This window comes from Echeneis naucrates, chromosome 4 (assembly GCF_900963305.1).
Source record: "Echeneis naucrates chromosome 4, fEcheNa1.1, whole genome shotgun sequence".
Lineage (NCBI taxonomy): Eukaryota > Metazoa > Chordata > Actinopteri > Carangiformes > Echeneidae > Echeneis > Echeneis naucrates.
In genome coordinates this window covers 16,699,432-16,723,662 of record NC_042514.1, presented here as the reverse complement: position 1 = coordinate 16,723,662, position 24,231 = coordinate 16,699,432, and the positions used below count along the sequence as shown (strand labels likewise).

At 40.8% G+C, this 24,231-nt stretch overlaps 1 protein-coding gene across 2 annotated transcripts in view; it reads left to right on the top strand.

Moving 5' to 3' along the window:
- Positions 1 to 24,231, top strand: part of LOC115041653 (disks large homolog 1-like) — an 84,217-nt gene that overhangs the window by 41,765 nt on the left and 18,221 nt on the right. For both annotated transcript variants that reach the window (XM_029499287.1, XM_029499288.1), the window contains 9 exons: positions 8,923 to 8,976; positions 10,836 to 10,886; positions 12,958 to 13,082; positions 13,578 to 13,747; positions 13,858 to 13,994; positions 14,521 to 14,665; positions 15,571 to 15,703; positions 17,853 to 18,009; positions 18,614 to 18,716. In XM_029499287.1, coding sequence (XP_029355147.1) covers positions 8,923 to 8,976; positions 10,836 to 10,886; positions 12,958 to 13,082; positions 13,578 to 13,747; positions 13,858 to 13,994; positions 14,521 to 14,665; positions 15,571 to 15,703; positions 17,853 to 18,009; positions 18,614 to 18,716 — 1,075 coding nt within the window. The remainder of the gene's footprint in view (positions 1 to 8,922; positions 8,977 to 10,835; positions 10,887 to 12,957; positions 13,083 to 13,577; positions 13,748 to 13,857; positions 13,995 to 14,520; positions 14,666 to 15,570; positions 15,704 to 17,852; positions 18,010 to 18,613; positions 18,717 to 24,231) is intronic.

The following is a 24,231-nucleotide window of genomic DNA, read 5'->3' as shown; positions in this document are numbered from 1 at the left end:
ATCCTAAAATAAGATGAATGAGTTTTTGTTGAGTTTTGTTTTCCAGACACATCCCAGAGGAGGCTCTTTTCATTCTCTGCTTAAAAAGACAGTTGTTGGTGCACATATTAGCCTTAACAGCTTAATACAGGGATGGCACATTATAGGTGTTATCTTTTTTTTCTACATTAAACACCTGGCTACTCTGTTACCTCTACATTTCTATTTAAAACAAAGCATATGGATTAGAGCAGGTTTATTTTCAGACCAAATGATGCCATCTGATGAAGTTAAATTGTCTAATTTGCCTTTCACACATCAACATAACCTCTCTACCTTACTGCCAAATGGATCCCAGCTCTGATGACAATGAGATTCTCTTATTATTCTGCTATGTTGCGTGTGGCTGCTGATGTGATATATGATAATGGATATCTATGGATTGATATATATCGATATATATGGTGATCAAGCCAGATCCATGGAGACCAGGATTCTGTTGTGTCATGATGCCGTTTCTTCTATATCCTTTACTGTCACATGATGATTGCCATTATACAGTTATTGAGCAGAATATTAACTATCATTTCTAGGCAGAAGAACGCACTGATTCCGACCTCTCTAAAGTGAAGTCTGTGTTTATTGTACATGTTTGAGATGAGCCTGGTTGACTTAGTTACACATTTCTGTGGAGTCTGAGGACCCCCTGCTGGTGACAGTTAGTATCACAGCCTGGTCTCCTTGCAGACAGGAGTTGGAAAATCCTGATAAATGGGTTTTTTACAAGTCTTTCTAGAAAATCACCAGAGCCCGCAGCCAAGATCTCCCTCTCTTCGTCTGTAAGTTTATGCTTTCCCTTTTGTAGATTTGGTCCTCCTTAGGTCTCCATCAAACACGAGTTTTTGTGTTAAAGTGCTCAGGATGTGAGCATATTAGGAAGAAGGAGAAAATAATTTAAAAAAAGTGTATGCATGTGTTCAGAGGAAGTGGGTGAATGTAATTGTAAAAGCCTTTTTCTGTCTTTCGTTCTTAACTAAAGCACTTAAGCAACAAAATGAGAGTAGTGGTGGGGAAAAAAAAAACACTTAAACTAGATTCTTTCCAGCAACTAAACTCGCTCTGAGTCAGTCATTGGTGAGGAGTTATACATGTGCATGTTCCATACACTAATTCAATCACCAATTGTGTGAGGACAACTACTTTTTCCTGGATTGCTAAACTTCAGCTGAGTCGCTCTGACATAAAATATGCACTGACGATTAAATTTGGGAGAATGTTTTGCTGAAATGAATTAACTCTTATTTATTTATTAATGTATTGTTTAATTTGTTGTGAGTTGTGTCGAAAAATAGTGTGGTAGAAAGCTACGATGTGGTGTGGGCATACTGACTCAGAAGGCAGAGTTTCCACTTTGCCACTTCATTAGTTAGAAAATAGTAATTATAAAGGGTATTAGAAATGAACATATAATGATAGTTATTCATAACGTAGAAGTTGTACTACAAACCCTAAACCAACCCTTCAGGGCAGCTTTGTTCATTTTAGATGCTTCATTTCCTACACAATTCTTATTTCCATCTCTTGTCTTCCACTACCCTCCACCATGTCTCTGCATTTCTATTTCTCAGCAGCCCCCACTCCTACCTACCCCACCCTGCAGCACTGTATTAGTGCCGGCTTCATTTAGCGCTGTGATGCTAACAGCCCATTCTCCTTGTTCATCTTCTCCTGACTGAACGGTTACCCTGCAGCACTAGCAGCACTTTACACAGGGAAAAAACACACACACACACACACGCAGCTGCGAACACACTGGGTGGCTATGACAGGCTTTCTCTCAGTCAGCCTCATCCCCTCTCTTCATTGCTTTGTGTTCTCCACATTGGGTGCTGCTTTTTAATGTGGCTCATCTGTATCTCCATCTGACTCCCTCATTCTATTATCAGGTTTGTTTGGGGCAAGATGTGGCATATATTAGCTGACATTATAAAGATGTGGGCCTCACAGCCATGGCCAAATTGTTGTGTGTGTCCTTTTCCTCAGCTCTATGTAAAAAGCAATGGCAACTCCTGTTCTTTACTAAATACCAGCTATAGCCAGCCAGGAGCTCATATAAAATGTCTCCTGGTTATTTTGTTTTCTTTTCTCTATCTATTTAAATGGAAATGGAAATTGAATCAGTAATGAATTTAGTGCTTCATGTTGTGTCATAGTGCTGGTCGTCTTAATTAAAAAACACAACTATTCACACATTTTTTTTCGAGACTTTATGTTTTAACCACCCAGTAATGTTTAGTGTTTTCTTTCAACCTCTGCACACAAATCCTGGTGCTTTGGCTTGTTGTTTGTTGTACCTGTGTATGATATGATGGGAATGATTTGAATCTCACATGATTACATCTAGCAGTATGTTGCACAGTAGTGAAATAAAACAGGACGCACGCGTGCACACGCACGCCGCTACATTTTCAAAAGGAAGTAGGCCAATGCATAGAGAGACGCACACAAACTCACAGTAGGCATTTCATAGACTGTCTTTCAGCTGACCCAGCCTGCTTTCTGATGCTTGAAAAGAAAAAGACAAAGGTTTATGGAAGGGACTCGTCTTCACCAATCACAGCTTTCCATTTATTATACACACACGCTCTCACACATACACTAACTGAATTCCGAGCGCTGTATAACTGCCCCTGGTTGCCTATCGATTAGTCATGCCTGGCTGCTGTCATGTGCAGGAGTCCAGGGAAGTCCCTAATTGGTTGGTCTGGGAAAGAGAGCGAGGGAGAGTTTGAGAGAGAGGGAGAGAGACAGACACAGAGAGGGAGGCAGCATAGAAAGATGGGAGAGAGTTGTGCATGGAGCGTTGGCCTAATATTAAATCAACAGAAAGACCAAACAAGGGAAGATGAAAGGAGGAGGACACATTGAACTTAAAAAAGTGAAACCCAGTTCAGGAACCGTTCTGCTCTTTTTTTTGGAACACATGAATCAAAGTGCATCGTCCACAGAGCGACTAATACTTCAGCTTCAAAATCAGCATGTGGAGCAACATAGGTGGATAATACGAGTTACTCCGAGCGACTGACCATTTCAGCTGAGACTTATCGTGGAATGAGACGTGGAGAGCCATGAACTGACTTGCATCCTCTCTGGAAACAGAGACATCCTGGAAGAAACCAAGGAAAGGAGGCTCAACTGCTCCCAAATGATCCTGCTGCTTCATTCGGTGTCTGAACCTTTTTAATCTTACTGCTGACCCTGTGAGTCTCAGAAATGGTGACAGGTGAAAACACAGAAGAAAGGATGTTAAATATCGCACCATAGGAGCATTTGTTGCTTTTTAGGACCGACAGACCATCTACTGCATATTGGAGCAGATATGGAGATGATGCCTCCAAAGGAGGAATTGTTTTTTAATGTCCTGAATGTCCGTTGATCTTAACTTGCAGAGGCAGGCTGAAATAAGGCAAAGAGGGTGGAAGGGTAGGAATGCAAACCGTGTATTGGATAGGATTAGCTGTTCTGCACAGGCATGACCTACATTATTCGGACACAATTGATCCTGAGGAACAAGTCCCTTTTGGCATGGCTGTTATAGAGACGGTGTGTTGAGTGTGGGACAAAAAGATACGAGAACGTAGGAAGATAATCTGTTGAGTTTCTGTAAATCTCTATAGTTATGACCACCTATTTCCACAGCCATGATTTCTGTTGTAGCCCCAAGAAGCCCAGCTGTGGCTCTACCAAGAGCAAATCTGGAAAAGGAAAGGCTAAATCGAGCAAGAACCATTCTCACTCGAAGCATAACCAGAATTTACTGCAAATACAGACGGCAGTTCACCAGCTGCAGCACTCACCGCTGCACTCACCAAAGCACCATCCCCATTCGCCGAAACAGGTTTGCCATTCACCAAAGAGCCTGCTTCCTTCTCCTTCTCCAAGTTACTACCACATAGCCCCAACGTCTTCAAATCATCAGCTTGCTCCACCATCGCCAACATGCCAGCTGGCGCCACAGTCCCCAAATCACCTCCTGCACTCGCCGAGCCGCCACCAGCTTCACCTCTCTCCAAGTCATCATCAGCTACAGAGCCACCCTCCAGCCTCGCCCAGTCAGCTGCTTTCTTCACAGTCAACACATCAACTCTATCACCACCAACAGCAGCAGATGCAGCTCCATTCTCCCACTCATCCCTCGTTGTTCCAGCATTATCAGCAGCAGCACCACCACCACTACCCTCCTCCTCTTCCTCATGCCTCCCAGTCGCTGTCTATTCACCCTTTTCACTCGCCACAGCTCCCCCTGTGTTCAGGGCTAGGCGGATATGGATGGAGTACGCTGCCCACAACCCTGGCCACCAGGGGCTCCCGCGGAAAGTTCCCCAACCTGAGGGACAGCGTGAAGAAGAGTCCCACAACGAGCAAAGCCAAGTGCAAGGCTCCAAGCAGGCCGTGGCCCAATGACACGTATATTTGGACAGCACACTCAGTGGAAACTCCTTCGCATGTGCCACTCATGCACCACTGTGCACAAATACAGGCCCATGTGCGGGTAGGTTTGATGCAGGAATAGTAAATGGGTAGCTGTAGTTGTGCTACTGTGGCCCTGACAAGAAGAGAGTATGCCAGCATTTGATGAATTATTTCCCCTCAGATCCTAAATCAAATTTTATGCTACTCTGAATCATGACATTTAAAAAAAAAAAAAAAAAGAAAATGACTGCACAGTTTGCAAAACAATATGGGCACATTTAAACCTAATATTTTTTCTTCATGAGCTTTTGTCACTAAATGAAATGCCCGTCCAAAGTTTCCACCTACAGGCCAAAACACCTCTCTTAAAGGTGTGCATGTGGCGTGATGTGCCACCCATAACCTTTATCTATGCAAACATCCGATGCCTTGGTTATTCAGACACTTCAAAATGATGTTAAACCGTGTTGATTGCCAGTTCAGGGTAAGCATGAACTTTTTTTTTTTTTTTTTACCTGACTTCACTTTGTTTTATTTATTTTAAAGTTTTATTTTCTTTTATTTTATTTAAAGTAAACCAAAAAAACCCTATAATTATTCCACAGATGAAGAACTAGAGTTGCTGTTCTTTAAAAAACCTTCCTACTTTTTGTTTTCAACATTCATAATATCTCAGGAAAGATTAACATTTCATAAAAGTCTCTGTCAGTACTGAGCACAGGCTACGCAGTCAAAATTGACTCTGAACTCCATTAATGTTCAAAGTTTTCCTGGAATCAATACATGACGTGATAATTTAGACACTGAAAGAATGATGGGAACAGCTGTAACCCGTTGGTATCACCCTGTGATCATGGCTACATGTAGTCCACTTGCTGCTGTAATCTGACCACAGCAGTGCATGTGGATGGTCCTTACTGTAATTTTGCCGTTACCCTTGTCAAACTGCCCTTTTTAAGCGAAGCACTCAGTCTTTGGCCCGTCAGTGCTTCCCCACTAAACCTCGACCATGCACTGTCAACATGCTCAGACTGTCTTTTTATTTTTCATTTTTTATTTTTCTACCTCTGAGGGGACACCCAATGTAATTCTGGGAAATTTTAAAAACAAACAGGACCAAGCAGACTGAGGCTTAACGAGAGTTTTACCAAAAATAACTCATCACACAACATTCATTTTCATTCATCTTCTACGAGTTAACTCTGGGCGAAGGCGAGGTACACCCAGGACAGGTCACCTGTCCATCACAGGGCCAACACACACAGACAGACCTACGGACAATTTAGAGTCACCAGTTAACCCAAACATGATGTCTTTGGACGGTGGGAGGAAACCGGAGTACCCGGAGCAAACCCACACAGGCACATGAAACCTCCACACGGGAAGGGGGCAACAGCGGCAACCACTCTGCCGCCATGCTTGGACTTGATAGAATGATGACGATAGCCGTGTAAGAAGGGTTGTGGTCAATTTCATCCTCCTAATGATGTAATCAAAAGAAACATCAGCTTGTAAAAAGACGTGTGTGTTGTCTCAACTGGTCTGTGGTATTTCAGGGAAAGAATACATGATGCCAGCTGTGTGTTGGCTGTTTTTTAAGGGTAGTTTTAGTTCTGTACATCTGCTGTTGATACAGAGTTTGGAGATGGCAGGTAGTGACGGTCTGATTAGAATGATTAGCAGGGCCACTCTCATTTGATTAGTGTCACTTCATCAGATTAGCTCATTAGTCGAATGGAGTTTCATTACAAATTAGGAAGACAGGGCGGTCGTCATTATTAGGAATGGAGCATTTGCGTATATGAATTCTGTTTCCACCACTTAACAATAGCATTTGTTGGCTTCTCTGTACTATAAATAAAATGTAGAGTAGCAGAGGTAAGGTCAGACACAAATCTTTAAAGGAAACTAGATGTTCTAACTAAATGCTTTAAACGAACAGTCATTCTGTCCAATTTGGTTTGCACCATGTCGCACTTTTTTCTTTGTGTTGCAGATGTGTTTGCATATGTATGAGATTGTGCATAGCAAAACATGGCACGTTAATTACTTCCTGTTGTGAATCTTGATATGTTATGAGATTATTGATTCCTGATAGTGAAAGCCTAATTATGATGAGGGTTTAGTATCTGCGCTCTGTGCACTGATGGAGGATAGTTTCCCAAAGACTACACAGTCCACACAGCCACCGACTTCTGCATTTAGCATATTGCAACAACCATTGTACAAACAGTAGAATGAGAACTAGCCAAAGCGCTTGTCAGTATCTTTGTCTGAACAGACAGACGGGCATAGTTTCGGTCCCTTTCTAAGCTGTGGAAGCTGGACTGAACCAAGCCATAATGCCAAGATAACACAACTGTTTGAAAAGAAATGATGTAACAACTAACCATCACTCACACCAAGCAAAACACTGTCTAGGTATAAATGTGTGCATTTTGTGTATTTGTGTCTGAGTGTTATCCCTGTATACTTTTGCTCATTTGTTCTTTTGGTCTTTCCATGCAACATGCATCTCTCTCTCTCTCACACACACACACGCATTCACACATATTGATGTTACATCATGCAGTCTGAAATGGTGTGTCAGTGAATTCCCCAGCCAACCGGCCGACTGGATTTGTTGCTCTGTGAACGCCACACAGTTCAGCTGCTGTGCATGCTGCCGTTACAGTGATGGAGGAATCACATAGGTTTGAGGCAAGACAATGGACTGTTAGGCTAACAAGAAAGGTAGCTGTTGCACAACATCTGAGCCGACTCAGCCTGTGTCATTTTTTAATGACAAACCAGAGCATTGTTTTTCTTCAGTGCTAAAAAAAAAAAAAAAAAGAGGTCAAAAAAGTCAGTCAGTAAATGCATTATATCAGTGCGTCCAATGAGCTTCGCATTCCAAATTAGACTTGTTAACTAAATACTGTATCTACAGTAGTAAGCAGAGTTGAGTGTAGAGACTTGAATGATTATCTCTGTCATTGTGTAGCTGTAGCTCATTTAAATACCCGAAGAGACAGAGTATAAATGGGAACCTTGTGATCTCTTTAATAAATCAGTATATTCATTCGTGTGCTCCCACACTGTCCATTTTTGTTCTCTTTTTACTTGCGTAAATGCTCGGGCAGGGCGGCACATCTGTCTGTACCCGCTGCTCTTTTGTTGCTGTTGTTAAGCAGGCAGATTTGACTCCTCCCACCATACCTATAATCCCTCTGATCCACCCCCCCGCCCCGACAACTGTTCCATTTGGGATCAAGCATCCAGTCTGTTAGACTGAATGACAGTTGGCCATGCGGTGGAGAGAGCAAGATGATATATGTGCGTGTGACAGAGGGAAGATAAAGGAGTGGAAATGGGGGTGAGAGAGGTTGAGATTAAAGTAGAGGGATAGATGCCATTGCTGCTCTGTTGTGCACTGATGCTGTGAGGTCAGTGTGGACTGTCCATTTTGTCTACTGGCTTCTTTGGTCTTTGTATAGGCAAACTTTTTAATGGCTGCAGAAGAAAAGCTGGATTTTCAGATTATTTTACAGGGACTGGGTCACCCGTCACTGGCTTGCTCACCAGTGCTGCAGACACTGGACTGGTGGGCGCTGAACATTTTCTGTGGAGGAATTTAGGGGGGCAGCAGGAGGTGATAAAAGGAAAAAAGAAACCTTCGGCTGTTTTGCTGGCTAGTGTGAGGTTTATCGTTATGCTGTGCATTTGCAGGAAGCAAGACGCAAGATAATGCCAGTCATCTGTTGTGCTACCCTCTAGCTGTTTTGGTAGTAATATGTCCAGGATTGGACTCTAAGAGGAGGTTGTGGAGGAAAAAGAAATGAGAGTTAGAGGAGACGCACAGGGAGACACGGGAAAATACACTTTAGGTTGAAAGGAAACAGCGTATATGAATTTGAGTTTATAACAACGAGATGGATCTGAGATGTTAATACACTTTGTGAATGCGCTCTGGCATACATTTAGAGTAGTGTAATAAAATACTGCGTAGCATCACTTCCGCCATAGAGTATCCTAAAAGCTGTAAAGGTACAGTCTAAAACATATGCAGTGGGCATCGTGACTTAAACTTCATGGTGCTGTACAGAATTGCTAAGAGTCATTCACACCACAGTAAAAGAACTGAGTTTTACTAAGTGTGGTTTGTTGTGTAGTACGTGAGTACTGTCCAGTATAAGGGCTGTGCAGTATGTCATGCTCTGTATGCAGTCGCTCCGGGGTGGTAATCTGTAGCAGAGGTTCTCAACATGCTGTACCAAAACATGAGACGAGTAAGTCATTGTTACATTTTGTGTGTGTGTGTGTGTGTGTGTGAGAGAGAGAGAGAGAGAGAGAGTGTGTTTCAATGTCTCTTGGCAGAAGCACTTTTTGAAATATGGTCCATCTTTGTTTTTATTTCATGTCTTTAAACTTAGAGTGATTGATAACCCTTCTGATTCAAACCGTTTGATAACCTCTTCTTTCCTCGGGCAGGCCAACCCCCCTCCAGTGGTGGTGAACACAGACAGCGTCGACACCCCCCCATATGTGAGTACAAGGTCTCATATTGTGTCAACAATGCCAAGTTTAAACAATATCAAATTGAAATCACACAGAATTAAGAGAGAGGCTAAATGGCATGTCAGTGGCTGTGTGTGGCTGACCGTCAGTTGTTGGAGTCGTATTTAGATTTTTGAAGTAGTCTGTAAGTACATCAGTATTTAAAATCACTATAATTACCGAAATTCTTTAATGTAGAACAATAAATGGCCAAATGTAGCTGACCTCATACTTCTGTGAGGTTGAGGTGTTGAATGAATGGTTAAAGACGCTGATTATGATTTGCTTGTTGTATATGAAGTTAGAAACATTTGCCAGTGTTATAATGACGGACATTTCCATTCATCAGATGTGTGATTTTTCATCTAATATGCTTTCATCCAGCTTGAGATACAGTGAGGGGAAACTCTGGGCTTGTCAGTGAAATTTTTGTGAGCTCTTCAGGAACCTTGTGAATATTGATTTCAAAATGCTTTTTCTTTATTAACAATGCCAAGCCACAATAATAATGAAGCATCAAAGGTAATTTTGTTTGCAGCAGCTTTTTTAGCTCCATCTGTAGGAGAATGTCGGGTTTTAGTAATAAAGCTCAGTCCAGAATGAGATGCATCCAGATGTCATTTCACTGGTTTGCCAGCTGCCACTCAGAGACTCACTATCTGTTGTTGTTAGATAAGTTTATTATGTAATTACTGTGGAATTACTCCCCGCTGAGCAACCTGGAATAAAACACAGAAAAAAGATTTTGCTCACATACCTTTTACTCAACACGACCACTTGGCGTGTTCTCATTTATCCAGCGGGGTGATTAATACATTGTAACATTGATTAGTAAATATAACAAATATTGGATTTTACTTACACTAATGGTAAGCCTCTCTATGTCAAAAGCCAGTCTACTTTTTTATGTGACAGTTAAACATAATGCCAGCTGTAGAATGACATTTCTGCCTCCTGTGCTTATGGGTAGAACTGGGTATAGGTTATTATTATATAGTTAGAGTACAGCCAATATTTACATTAATTAAAGGTTAGAAAATGTCAAACCTATACCCAATTATTATTATTATTATTATTATTATTATTTATTACATTAATTAAAAGTTAGAAAGCATTTTACAGAAGTTCGTACTTAAAATGTTACTAAAATATTCTTGTTTTTAGTGAAATTAAAAATATCTTTAAACTCCAAAACTATTAACCAATCCACTCTAAATATGTTTGTAAATGGTATCTGATGGAAGACTGTGCCCGCTGTTTGAAACAACTGGAATTCAAAATCTAAACTAAGCTGGCACAGATTACAGCCAAGGGGATTACTTTGGCCACTGGGATGCCACTCGACCAACGCGTTTTTGTGTGTATATGGTTGTTTGAGTGCTTGTGAGCATGTGTGTGTGTATATGAATGTAAAAATACATAAGTCTGCTTAGATCAGATTTAATTTTGTAATTCAGACAGAAAATGTAGTTAATGTAGTTTAGAGTGCGGACAGTCTGATTGGCTCACAGGCAACTCATCAGGGATGATCTAAAATATGACATCAGAAGTGCGTCGTTACTAAGAACGAATTACCAGTTTAATCTGTGGGGTTCATGCGTCATTCATTCATATTCAAATATCTGAATTCACATTTGTATCATTCTGATACTTGTATAATCAGGTGGAATAATGTCTTACCTGATGAGTGAATCAACAGCTGTTTAATTAGACCGCACACTGCAGTAAAACCATTAAGAAAATAAACTAAATAAACTGAACTCACATTTTTTTTTTTTTTTTTGTCTGATGCAAGAAAATAAGTTCCAGTCTTTTACTTTTAATTTTGATTTCTCTTTCTTTAACAGGTCAATGGAACAGAAGCAGACTATGAGTATGAGGAAATTACGCTGGAGCGGGTAGGAGCTCACATACAAAGACGCCGTCCCACCAACATGCGTGCTTACTACACACTCAGCCACATCAGTCCCTCAGTGACAGACGCTCCATCTGTTCAGACTGATCTCTGTCCTCCCTGAACTCTCCGTAATCACTCAGAAAATATTATCGATGCTGTTGGGAGCAATTTGGGAGACATTATTTTGTTCACCCATTTCTTTTAAACCAGGAGAAAGAGAGAACTGTATTTAGACAGACACATGCAAAAAAAAAAAAAAAAAAAGAAAAAGAAAGAGGGAGAAAGAGCCCAAAAAATAATTATTGGAAAGGTATTTACATGTGTGAACAAGCTGATTGAAACAGAAATTTTGCGTGTTCCCTTTGCCTTTGAAGAACAAAATTGCAAAAGCTCAACTTGTCAAGCTATTTTGGGACCCGTCTCTTACTCTGTATATTTGAATCAGCCATTACAGCTATTACATTAAGCCATCACACCATTAAGCATGCATGGTGTGATATTACTTCATGTACAATCTAAACATAATAAAATGGATATGTTTGAAAAGTTACCACATAAGAAATGATAGAAAGTCCCTTAATACTTTCCTGAAGTGCCGTACCACAGCACTGCTCTTCGGTCTTTGCTTCGGGCTTTAATAATTCTTTCGTTACACCTTTGCTGGACAGAAATTTGACAGGAACACTGTAATTTCTGTCTGCTTTTTCTAGCTTTTTCTGCCTTTTCGATCAGTTGCTGTCACTAGTTACTCTGAAGACTCTGAGTGTTTAAAACAAGAGGTGGCTGTGGTTGTCGCATTTAATTTAACTAATAAACGGAGAGATTAGTTTAAAATGACCAGCTGTTACATTGAAACGCCGCTCATGCGTTGATGCATTCAATATAGACTGAATAATGTTGGCAGTTGAAGAGGCAGCCGACAGTTAGCTGTTAGTACTTTAATATTTTAACTTTAAATGCAGGACATTTAATAATACATTAAACAATAGGTTATATTTGGTACTTCTGACGATTTTCCGATTACTTTTTACTGCATCAGTTCAGGCTAAATCTAATCTATTACTTTTAGTCAGAAATATTTACCAGAAATTGAGGCTGACAGACATCTTTGAGATGGTTGGGGTCAACACAGTCACAGACTGATGCAGGTTACATGCTGTCATTTGAGAGGAAATAAATTCATTTCTTTAATATGTGTTGCTTGAATACAGAGACATTTTTAAATATAATACTAGAGATAGAACAGAGAATTTAATTTTAAAAAGCTGACATTAAAATCTCTTCTGTCTTACTCCCCAGTTATCTTTTCTCTTTCCCTTACTCTCATCATTCCACTTTTCCTTCACACAGTCCTGCCATTGGTCAGACTCTGACCCGGTTTCTTCATCTTCACTATTCCTCATCTCTCCATCCTTCCCTTCCCGTACTTCCTTCTCTGAACCCCCCCCCCCCCAACCCGCCATCCTCTCATTATATTCCCCTTTCTCTCACCCTGAGGCTTTCTCTGTCTCTCCCTCACTCTATTCTTCTGTGACCTGGTTCTGCATGCTCGACTGGATCTGCTTTAAACACATTATGGACATACATGCAAACACAGGCACCAATCACACAGCAAGAGAGAATGACAAAAATAGCTGCCATCAGGTGATGTGCTCAATTGACAGAGGTGATCTCTAATGTGTCAAGTCCGGGGAGCTAAGTGCTATCTGCAGAGCGGTACTGCTCTAACAGAAGGTGCATCTTGATGATGAGTGAAATCTGAAGGAATATATAAAATGCTCTAATTATTTGATAGTTTGAGGTCATCAACAGATTATCTATCAACATATTATGAGATCAGTATATACTAAAAACAGGCAAATACGTACATAAGTTTTGGCTTGGTAATTTGTTTTATGGCAAGTCTGAATTAGCATTAAGCTAATTTTGTCACATTGTTCACAGTAAATTTAGAATTGATCCTTCAGAAGATCAACAGAAATGATCTCTTCTTTGTGTGTGTGTGTGTGTGTGTGTGTGTGTGTGTGTGTGTGTGTGTGTGTGTGTGTGTGTGTGTGTGTGCGCGCGCGCAGGGTAACTCAGGCCTTGGGTTCAGTATCGCAGGAGGGACTGATAACCCACACATTGGAGAAGATCCCTCCATCTTCATCACCAAGATTATACCTGGTGGGGCTGCAGCTCAGAATGGACGACTCAGGTATAGATTCACATTCTGGTTGACAATGAGAGTATTTTTTTCACTTTATTCTCCTGTAGGCTAGAGCCTAATCCTATAACTTGACTTCAACTAAAACTGCAACCCCTAACATGTCGTGATTTCACAGATTTCCATTGCCTTTAACAACAGGTGGTTGATGTTATTAGTGGTAATAGTAGTTTCTTCATTGTTGCTGGTATGTAGCAATCATTTAGTTGATTATGTGGCATCATCGTCAAAGCACATCATTGAAGTTAGACAAAAGTTCTATTCCTTATTCTCATGTATTTAGCTCAGCCAACAAACTTACTCTCTCTAATTGAAACTTTTTAAAAGGTAATTATTTTTAAAATACCATACAACTAAAATTACTCAGCAAGAGCATGTTCCCATGCTACATGTAACAAATACACTTATTGCATAGCTAACTCCAGACTGCTACATTAGCATTTCTTCACCGTTCATGTCCAGTGACATCTTTACATTGTTGTGCAGGGTGAATGACTGCATAGTCCGGGTAAACGAGACAGACGTCAGGGAGGTGACCCACAGCGGGGCTGTGGAGGCACTGAAAGAAGCAGGAGGTTTGGTCAAACTGTGCGTACGACGCAGAAGGAGCCTCACTGAGAGAATCATGGATATCAAGCTGGTCAAAGGGCCAAAAGGTCAGTGAATTGGACAAAAGCAGACAGCAATGTTATAGCAAAACAGTTTTCTAAAAACATCCTATAATAATATTGTTGTGGTTGTTGTTGTTGTTGTTGTTTTCTATCAGGTTTAGGCTTCAGTATAGCAGGTGGAGTCGGAAACCAACATGTCCCAGGTGACAACAGCATCTATGTGACTAAAATCATCGAGGGAGGGGCTGCACACAAAGATGGACGGCTGCAAATAGGGGACAAACTTGTTGCTGTAAGAAGCCCCTATTTGTGTTTTTTTTTTTTGTCCCTCCTGTCTCGTCTTCCTCTCTGTACTTCAAGTATGCAAGCAATTATACAGCCACATCACAGCTAAAGTAATTAAAACTGAAATAATATGTTTATTTGAACAACTCTCAGATAATTTTAGATTTATGAGCCCTACCTGGGACCATGTGAGCAAAAAATGAGCCATGTCATCTCTAAGCCCCTTGGCTATGTGATATTCTGAGATTCTATTATTATAGCAGCACAGTGGACAGGACGTGTGTGAGATAATGACTCAGTGTTGAAGGTGATTTAACAGAGCAGCGGACTCCCTCAGTATCGAAGTAAACACAACATAAACTTCTTCTCTCTTAAATCAATATCCAGTTTGAGATAATAAGAGACCGAGACACCATTTACAAACGGAATGATATTATACCTGTGTTAGGTTTTTGCTGTAGTCTGGTATGTGCTGTTTACAGATTGCATTTTTGTTAAGGAATGTCATACTAATACAGTCAATGTGTTTCCAGGTAAACGGCTCCTGTTTGGAGGAGGTGTCTCATGAGGAAGCAGTAGCTGCGCTGAAGTCGACTCCTGATGTCGTGTACCTTCGTGTAGCCAAGCACACATCCGTTTTTATCAATGACAACTTCCCTCCGCCTGACGTCACTAATTGTAAGTATACACACACACACGCACGAAAAACCCACACTTAATGATGAGGCAAGCAGACCGTGTGATGTCGCTCATTGGTCACTCAGTAAAATGGGTTGAACAACAAAGAATAAAGCTGTTGGCTCAGATTGTTGTGAGTGAGTTTATAAGAAGCTTCTCATTTAACATCAGAGTCCCATAGACTATTTTGTACAACTGGCCATGGCAGCAGCACAGATAGTCAACACTCAGCACGTTGAGGGTGTAAAGGCGAGTACATTTCTTGTTATATTTTATAATTGATCATCAATTTAAGGACAGCTAAAATTTGGATTTGGATCACATAAATACAGTTGGATGTCATCAGTATTTCAGTTATGTTACAGGCTGTGCATCATTACCTGTGAAAACCATGTCATAGTATTGTTTGTTACTCTTTTAAGTAGACTTTTACAATGGGCCTGACATTTCCACGTGATGGCTGAATATGATGTGTGTGTGCCATTCGTACTGAGGCATAAAGTTTTACTGATCACATTAGACACCAAATATTTTACAAGGAGTCTGTCAGCTCTGAAGCTAACTAAAGGAGGTTTGGGGTGCTGTGAACTTCCCAAGGGCTTGAAATGACAAAATAAATAAGCAACTCAATGACTCTGAAAATACATGTTAATAGTTAAAACATGCTGATTGTACCCCTGTCCACACAGTTTGAAATGTGTATTCAAGGGTGTCTCAATCAGAGACAGTAAAGTTGATTGACTTGTCTACAGCCACTGCCACTGAATTTTTGACAACAAATAATATTGACAATTTCAGATTAGATATTCACTGATTCACTGACCATAAAATTTGCCTTAACAATGAAATGACTTTAATGTATGTCCCTAATAAGAGAATTTTTTTTTTTTTTCCTGCTCCTTCAGCATACTCACCACATCAGGACAACCATATAAGCCCTTATATGAGTGGCAGTCAGTCTGTAAGCCCTGCTCCGTTAACAACGCCCAGGTACTCACCACTACCCAGGACTATGACCGGAGATGATGACGTCACCAGGTGAGAAATCGCATGACATGACACACCCACGCAAAACTGTGCAAACCTCGTAAAAGTTCATCTTCATGTCTAATAGGAATTCAAGTTGGACAAAGTTTGCATATCTAGACGTGGAGAGTTTCCATTAATACTTGATATGATGTGTTTCAAAACACATCATGTTGTCAGGTTTAACATTTCTCTCAAAACCTCAACTACATCAAATCCAACTATATCCAACTATACTGTATAATCCAGCTATGTGCAAGGCAAATTTCCAGCAGCTGCAAATCATTTCTCCAGGTGGATTTGTCCATATAAAGTTTTTTGTAAAAAAAAAATTAAATAAAAACCTGTCTTATTCCTTATAGCATTTCCATTTAAAAGAAATTTTTAACTGCAGCAATGCAAAGGAAACTCTTCTGTATTCAGCAGTATCCTGTTTGTTATTGCAGTTTATCAAATAATGTCCACCCAGCGGTTTGCATAGTTAGAGGTGAGGTGTCTTCTTTTCTTCACAGCTGCTTTATTGTTCCTTGATGAAGGTCTGTCGTGGCCCTTAATAACAATAGCTTTGGTGCCAGAAATGAGCTGACTGACCTGTCCTCCCTGCTCACTCTGCTACTGTGTGTTTTTCTATTTGCTTGACTGTGTGTGTCTGTGGCAGTAAGGCAGATGGCAGGGAGAGTTTTGTCTCAGGAGTCAGGTCAAATATGTCCACACACGCATGCAGTTTCTCAGTCCTGCTCTGCTGTCTTTAATCCATTTTAATGGACGGATTACAGCCTATCACGGCCCTTGTCACTCAGATAGCATCACCGTGGTTACCAGAAATTCGTCATAAGCCTCTGGGCCAATCAGCACTCTTTGGTTATGATAAATCTGATAAGCCTCAGACTGACTGCAGAATGGTCAGTTTGACGTTGGCATCTCTCTTTTTGTGCTCTGTTTTTATCTGTCTCTCATGCTGTGAATCAAGTCTTTCTATCTCATTTTCTAATTAGTTTGTCATGCAAATATCCAATTTTAAGGAAAACAGCTTTCTCCCCTTTTTTTCTCATTAATTACTTTCTGCTTTCTCTGTCTCAGTACTGTTTTTACAAAATAATAGCGCAGAGTATCGGCCAAAAGCAATATCCCTCGCCCAAAATTTAATATCTGTTGATCTCAGTGTGCAGACCTGAGAGGAATTCTTTTTTTTTTTTTAGATAACTTGGGCTAAATTGAGTGAACAGTTAAATACAAAACTGGCTTTAATCTGGATCTGTTACGTCTTTTGGATACATAAACTGATTTGAGTCATTGGATCAGTATCAGGTGCCAATACTGCCTTTATCAAGCAAAAATCTTATTAGAGCTATCTCAGTCAGAGCTGCTGGCAAAGGAATTATTAAACAGTAAAAAAAAAAGGAAATATATATCCCGAAAAGTCGAGATCACATTCAACTAATACAAGCTTATTAGCAAATGACCTGAACTCACTTACTCATTTATTTACAACTGGAATTGTTTTTCAGAGCAGCATCTAGGTTTAGTTTTTGCTTCACTGCAAGAAGAACCAGGTTTCAGTTCTGATGCATGTCTTCCCTTTGTTCACTTCCTGCATTTGAGCTTTTTTCCTCCCTCTGCTGAAAATAATTTATAGTTGGCTGTTGATACTAAAGCACAATTATCATTATAAACTGGCTCAGCAATGGTTTTATATCAGAGGCAACTATCTAGCAAAACAGATGTAATGTGACACTGACATCTGCTGGTCGCTATGGTGAATGACTCTGGATCTACAGTATTTTCACCACTTTCACAAATCTTGTGAAAGAGATGTATTCAGAATGCATTTAAAATGCATAAGCTGGTGGGTTTTTTTTCCTGTACTAATACTTATGATGCCCTGTCTTTTCTCTTTGCTACAGCTACAGCTGTTTCTGAAACAGTACAGTAGTTGGTTTTATTTGGTATGTCAGCTCGATTAGAATTTGATCAAACAATAAAGCAACAGTTTCTACCACAGTCCTAACTGACTAATTAAATGTAATCAAAGATCAAGTAATCCCAAACAACAAAGAAACCCATAATTATGCACTATTACTTAGACTCTATTTCTCAAAAATATTAGATGCCGTCTTCTTTTATGCTTATGAAGTATATGTGTTTGATCTGTTTCTTCCAGAGAACCCAGGCGAGTGGTGCTGCAGCGCGGATCTACAGGTCTTGGATTTAATATTGTCGGAGGAGAGGACGGAGAGGGAATCTTCATTTCCTTCATTCTGGCTGGAGGTCCAGCTGATCTCTGCGGGGAGCTACGAAAGGGAGACCGCATCTTGTCGGTATGCGCTAAGGCCTAATACACACAGCACGCCCAGATATTTAACATCTGATATTTAACTCACTGTTACGATTGTAAATACCCCAAATTTTGGTGTTGTTGTTGTGGAGATTGTAAAACCTTATCAAGGGAGCCATTGTTATGTTTATGTTGTGCATCTGCCTCCATGCATGACTGATGCAGAACCACATTACCCATATTCAGACTTTTGAAATGTTCTCACCTTTTTCAACCATTCATTCACTGTCCACATTCTTCTGTCACCACCAACAGAAGCGACGCATGTTTAAAAGCGTCAGTTTGTGTCTCACTGGTGTAAAATATGACTTTAATTTTCTTCTATCAAGACTCAAGCAGGATTAAGTCCCAGCTTGTAGATGAAAGTCCCAGCAGAATCTCTGACCGTATTATGTAATAATGTATGCATGGAAGTAGTGCTGCACAAAACAAAGTGGACATATACCACACAAGCACATTCACATGGGACTGGTCACGTGTGAGTTCTTGCCCCAGCAGCACACACATTGTTGCTAATAGCATGTTTGTATCGCTCTACATTGATCCAGCATGGGCTCTAAGTTTTCTGTGACGATGTCTTTGTGTAGGTGAACGGTGTGGACTTGTCCAGTGCAACACATGAGCAGGCAGCTGCAGCTCTGAAGAATGCAGGACAGACCGTTACCATAGTAGCACAGTACAGACCAGAGGGTGAGTGCTGCAGATAAATACAGTACACTCCTGAACACAAGAAATCTGAATGGAGTAGCTTGCAATTGGCGAGCACATACTTAAAAAAGCTCAGTGTCCAATGTGTCAGATTTTTCTGCTGCCTTGCTGGGCAAAAAAGATGAAATGAGAGAGATGTTTTACTCTGTACTCTGAACACAAAAAGGTTGCAGCTAAAAATAAAATGTGATATTTGTTGTTACGTAGCATCTCTTAAGACCTTTAGGTGCCCTTTTGGTTGTGTATGGCAGCCAGTCCAAGTTCTTTGATATTTACATCGTTGAAATTAAAGCACGCATTCAGAAATTCACTTCATACATTGATTGATACACAGAGCTCCTTACAAGCTGATCCTCACAAATATCAACATGCAAATACAGACAGCCTGGGAGCCATCCAACCAGCACCATCCTGGATGTTTGGGATTGACTGAGAGGGCCGTAGCCTAGGAAACCAGGTTATTACTACTGATTGGCTCAGCTAATAGGATGCTGTCATGGTGTGGGACCTCTAGATTGTACTGACACACAAAAATGTATACCAAACTACACACTCATGCACACCTGGTCCCTCGTCTCAGATTCTTTTCAGATGTGTCTTCTTAACACTTCTTAGCATGCAAATAAAAAGAAATGAAATTCGCATTACAGCTCACTGAAACATTGACACAGAGAGACAAACTAAACCATTCATAATCACACATATCGCCATTTCATATCTGTTATGTACACTGGCACTACTCTGAATGTCTATATGGGCCTTTGTCTCTATCATCTGAAAGGAAATGCACAATGAAAAACACACAGAAGAATTGTATGTATGTATGTGTTGGTATAAACTGATTAAACTGAATTTATCACAGTCGGAAAACTCTATGTGGGTAGCTAACATCAAAATGATGGGTGTGGTTTGACCCTTGCTGCTGACTGGTGGGTCAGCACATCAGCATACTGACAGGTGCTACATGTCGTGTGATCAAATCATAAGATGAGTTTACGTATTTAAAATCTTTCATCCTAGGGATCGAAAACATGAAGACCCCCAGCACATACGCCGCACAACACAGGAATATCACTGTCAGCCAGAATCCAAAACTGACTTTGTTTTTGGCCAGAATTTCACCTAGAAATGATGCACAGCATCGTCCTTCACCTTCAGAAGGATGCATTTCAGATATCCCATCAAATTTTACGCAAGGCAAGTGGATGTTACCTCACCTCATATGGAAGGGTTGCATACATTATAAGAAAGTCCAGCAGCAGCCGCAGTATGCAAATGTATTGGAGTCTTGTGGTAGCAGTGTGAGGATGTAATCGATGCATCATGCTGAAAACCACAATGTATGGGTTCTGAATTCAAAAAAGGTCAGAGAAGCATGATGAATGGATTATGAATTATAATTCTAGGCGAGAAAGTGTGTTTAAATGGCGTTTTCCTGTACATGATAGTGCAGGGGTTAATTACATGCCAGACTCAAGGTGCTCATTTCAAACAAGGATATTCAAGGTTTTTGCTGTTAAGAATCAGTGCCAGGTAGTTTTGCTCTCATAAATAAAGATTTGGGTTTTTGTTTTTTTAAATAGTAATTTATCTAAGACAGCAGAAAATGCCAAAAACGTAAGTTTCTTTCGCAACAAATGACATGGAATATGTTGTGCTGCTGCCGGCTCTAATTGTTGAGTGGGAGCAGCACCACGGACAGCTCCCTGTGCTCTTAAAGGAAAACTACCTCAGCAGCTGTCCTGTGAAACATGGCTCTGAAGTCTGTAGCCTGCAGGTGGCTTCATCGTGGATTTACAACATACTCCACAGTTATCAAAACACCCACAAACTGCTTCTGCAAGAAAAAAAAAAAAAAAAGCTAAAGAAGAAATTAGAGGGATTGAGAACTGTTGGGTTTGTTTTGTTCCTTTTTTGTCTGTTTTTTTTTTTTCGGTAATTTAATCCTGAAGTATCAATTATAGTGAATGTTTTGTGTGGAATTCCTTGAAAAACTTAAAATGTCTTTTTTGTTGTTGTTGTTGCTGAATGAAAAGGGTTAGGGTTAGGGTTATCTTATAATCTGTTGGCTAAGATGGGTCCAGCTCGGTCTTGGTGAAAACATACGATTGGGTCAAAGGTTTTTATTGTTATTTTTATTTTGTTATATTCAACCAGTCGATAAACAACCAATTCTGCTCAAGCATCTAGTTATTTTTGTCATGCTACCCCTCATAAAAAATCAATCAGAATTAGTATTATGGAATCTCATCTCTGTGTGTGTCGTGACTTTCCTACAGACCACATTAGTGACTGTTGACTGAACTCCATATCAAACCTTCTGTCCACGCTGAGCTTTGGTCAGCACTGTTCGCACACATGTGTGTGTCCATCTGAGGTCCATTTCTGTCCCATTCCTGTGGTTACAGCGTGCGGCGCTCCCTCTGTTTCATAAAAACACTTCCTGCCAATAAGAGAGGAACTCATGATGACCTCCACCAGGAGAGGAAAAGCTTTCACTCTGTGTGCGTGCGTGCGTGTGTGTGTGTGTGTTTGGGTGTGCAGGCCCCCTCCTGTTATTTGTATTAAATATGGTATCTGTTGTTGCCAAACACAACACACAACTCGACACCTCACACACGAATGTGCATTAGTATGTTTACACTTTGTGTGTGCGTGTGCGTGTGCGTGTGTGTGTGTGTGTGTGTGTGTGTGTGTGTGTGTGTGTGTGTGAGAGAGTGCATGCACGCGGTTAGTTGAAGCTGATGCAGCAGATATGGATCTGTGTTGATTTGAGATGCAGCAGATGGAGCATGTTTGTCTGTGACAAATCTTCATACTGCATTAGTAATGCAGGCGCGCCTCATCATCTTTCAGGCCATCCAAAGTCAATTCAGGTTGTCAGACCTGTGCTTCCAGAATGTGTGTTATGGCCAGAGGCATATGCATTCAGCTAGGCATAGCTAGTGGACTGGATTTTGTCCTTGGACTCTCCACTCTTTTTCTTTTTTTTTTTTTTTTTTTTGGGCACTGGGGTTCATTAGAAACAAATTTGAAGTTGTTTAAAAGATTCATTTCTTTTGCCCTACAATCACCAGAGACTCAAATATATCTTATCTGTAATAGTATCTCCTTAACAGTAAGGCTGTATTTTCTAAATGTTTATTCACAGACATAACCAGCTTTAAGAAAATTCCTTTTCGTTTATGCAGCCACAGCTACCACAGTAAAGCACATCTGAACCCTCGGATGCGATAACAATGGTTCTAACGGCACCCTCAGGTTGCCTGGAAGCGAAGTGTTGCTGTATTGAGTACAGAACGACACCTGGACACCAACCAAGATGTCGCAGCACTGAACTTGAAGTGCAATCTCCTCCGGTGCTGTTAGTTTTCTGATGTGGGACTGGTAATGCCTGCAGGTTGACAGCAGTATTAGTCACTGGGATTACACACAACAGTTACACGCACTCACTGTACGCATACAGGCGCACACACACTTTTGCACGACACAAAGGCAGTATCTGTCAGCAGTAATACTGAGGTGATGCAGAGAGGATTATCTTCACTTCTGTTAGCCTGCTTATTACACTTTGTGTGTGAGTGTGTTTGTGTGTCGTGCACTGCTTGTTAAGTAGATTAGCAGCTCCATCTCCGTGCTTTCACACACCAAATTCTGGGAAAATATTATCTTCTGAATACATGCAGTAGTGGACTGCTTCCAGTTTCTCCCTCGTGTTGTTGCTCTGCTCTTTCTTTTTTACATTTTATTTTGCTCAACTTCCTTTCTCTTCCATTGTTGCATTCCACCTGTCGGCTCCTCTGTTCTTCAGTCGCTGGTGTCTGTGTTTTGATCTGTCTCACTGCCCATGAAGTGTTTTGGGCATCTGATTTGAGAGCTGCAGTGTCCCCACATCGCTTTCGTGTTTTTCATTTGCTGCAAATTCTTGAAACACAACACTCAGTTTATGACATTTGGACTTAAATTCAATGAATTAATGTGAGAATTTGTCCCTCTGTTTATTTTCAGTTTTTCTGATTTACCTTTCTCTCATTCCTTCTCATCTGCAATCTGATAAGCCAATCAATACAAATATAGATTACTGTGCTGTATTGTATCAATTATAGATGAGGCTCTTCCAGCACAGGTAATTTTAGAGCCAGAGCTGTATTTTGATTCTTGTACGCTTTTACAGCAGCGGATCATGAACAGGAACAATACTGCATGTGCACAAATGCAAGTGTCATGTTAACTCTACATGGAGTCTCATAGGTCTGATATCCACGCTCCAGTTGTTACAGTACATCGTGTATTTGTGGCTCTTAATCAGACTTTGCTCTTTTCAAGAAAAGTTTCTTGGGCAGAGGATAGGAATGGCTGATCTGATGCAATCCCACAATCATAAATGGGCGAACTGCCCATATCCAGTGGTTTTCTGGTAGCACTAAAGCTGCTCAATGCAGAAAAGGTTCCTGTCGGCTGCTGAATGGAGAGACAATGTTCTGTAGAGGAGAAGGGAGGTAAATGAAGGGAAGAGGGAATAAAAGCCCCAGAGCCCATTAGTCTCTGTCATCACCCCTCCCCCATCTACTCCTCCTCCTCTCTTCCAACTCTGTCTATTATATCTTGTTTTTCTCCATATCTCTCTTTTTCTGATAATGAAACTGATAATGCTGCATCGAGGTGAAATGTGATGACAGGCAGTTAGATGTGATTATGTGAAACTTCGCATCTGGCTTATAGGGAGTTTAATGCCCCGAGGATGAGGCAGGGCTCAAGGTGCGTCTGTGTTTGGTGGATTTGTGGAAGCTCGTGGCCTTCTGAGTTGTATATGATAAAATCATTGGATTCATGTAACCTACAAGAGCAGCTACAGGCACAACAAGTAGGGATGGGGAGAAAGAAACAGATGGAGATGCAGACAAATATTAATCATGCAGAAAGAATTTAATTAATACTTGAGGACAGATGATATTGTCTTTTTAATACATTGAACATTAAATCTGTGTAAGAACCATGAATTGAGCCATTAATTAAGGGTCACAAAAAAAACCCTAAAATTCAAAATAATTTTTTTGTGTGTATGTGTGTGTGTGTGTGTGTGTGCGTGCGTGCATGACTGTGTCAACCAATTTCCTGGGCCAAAGTAGGGCAGGAGAACCTGGCATCGACTCAGCTTCCTGCATGAGTGACCTGAGGAATCAGTGTGTTGTGTCTGTTTTGACTGTGTGTGTGTGTGTGTGTGTGTGTCTGTGTGCGTGCGCGTGTGTGCATGTGTCTCCACCCTACAGCAAGCTGCTATCAAAGAGTGGGAGGAGCAAGTGAACACACCAGCGACGGGCTGTAGTAGAGAGAGTTAGCATCTGTTGTTTCTGTGGTAGCTCAGCAGCATTGGACTGATTTTAAACACACACACACACACACACTCACACACACACTTTTCTTCCATTCCATTCACACACATACGCATTTGCATCTTTCCACTTTTGCTCTCTCACATGCTGAATCCAACGTGGAG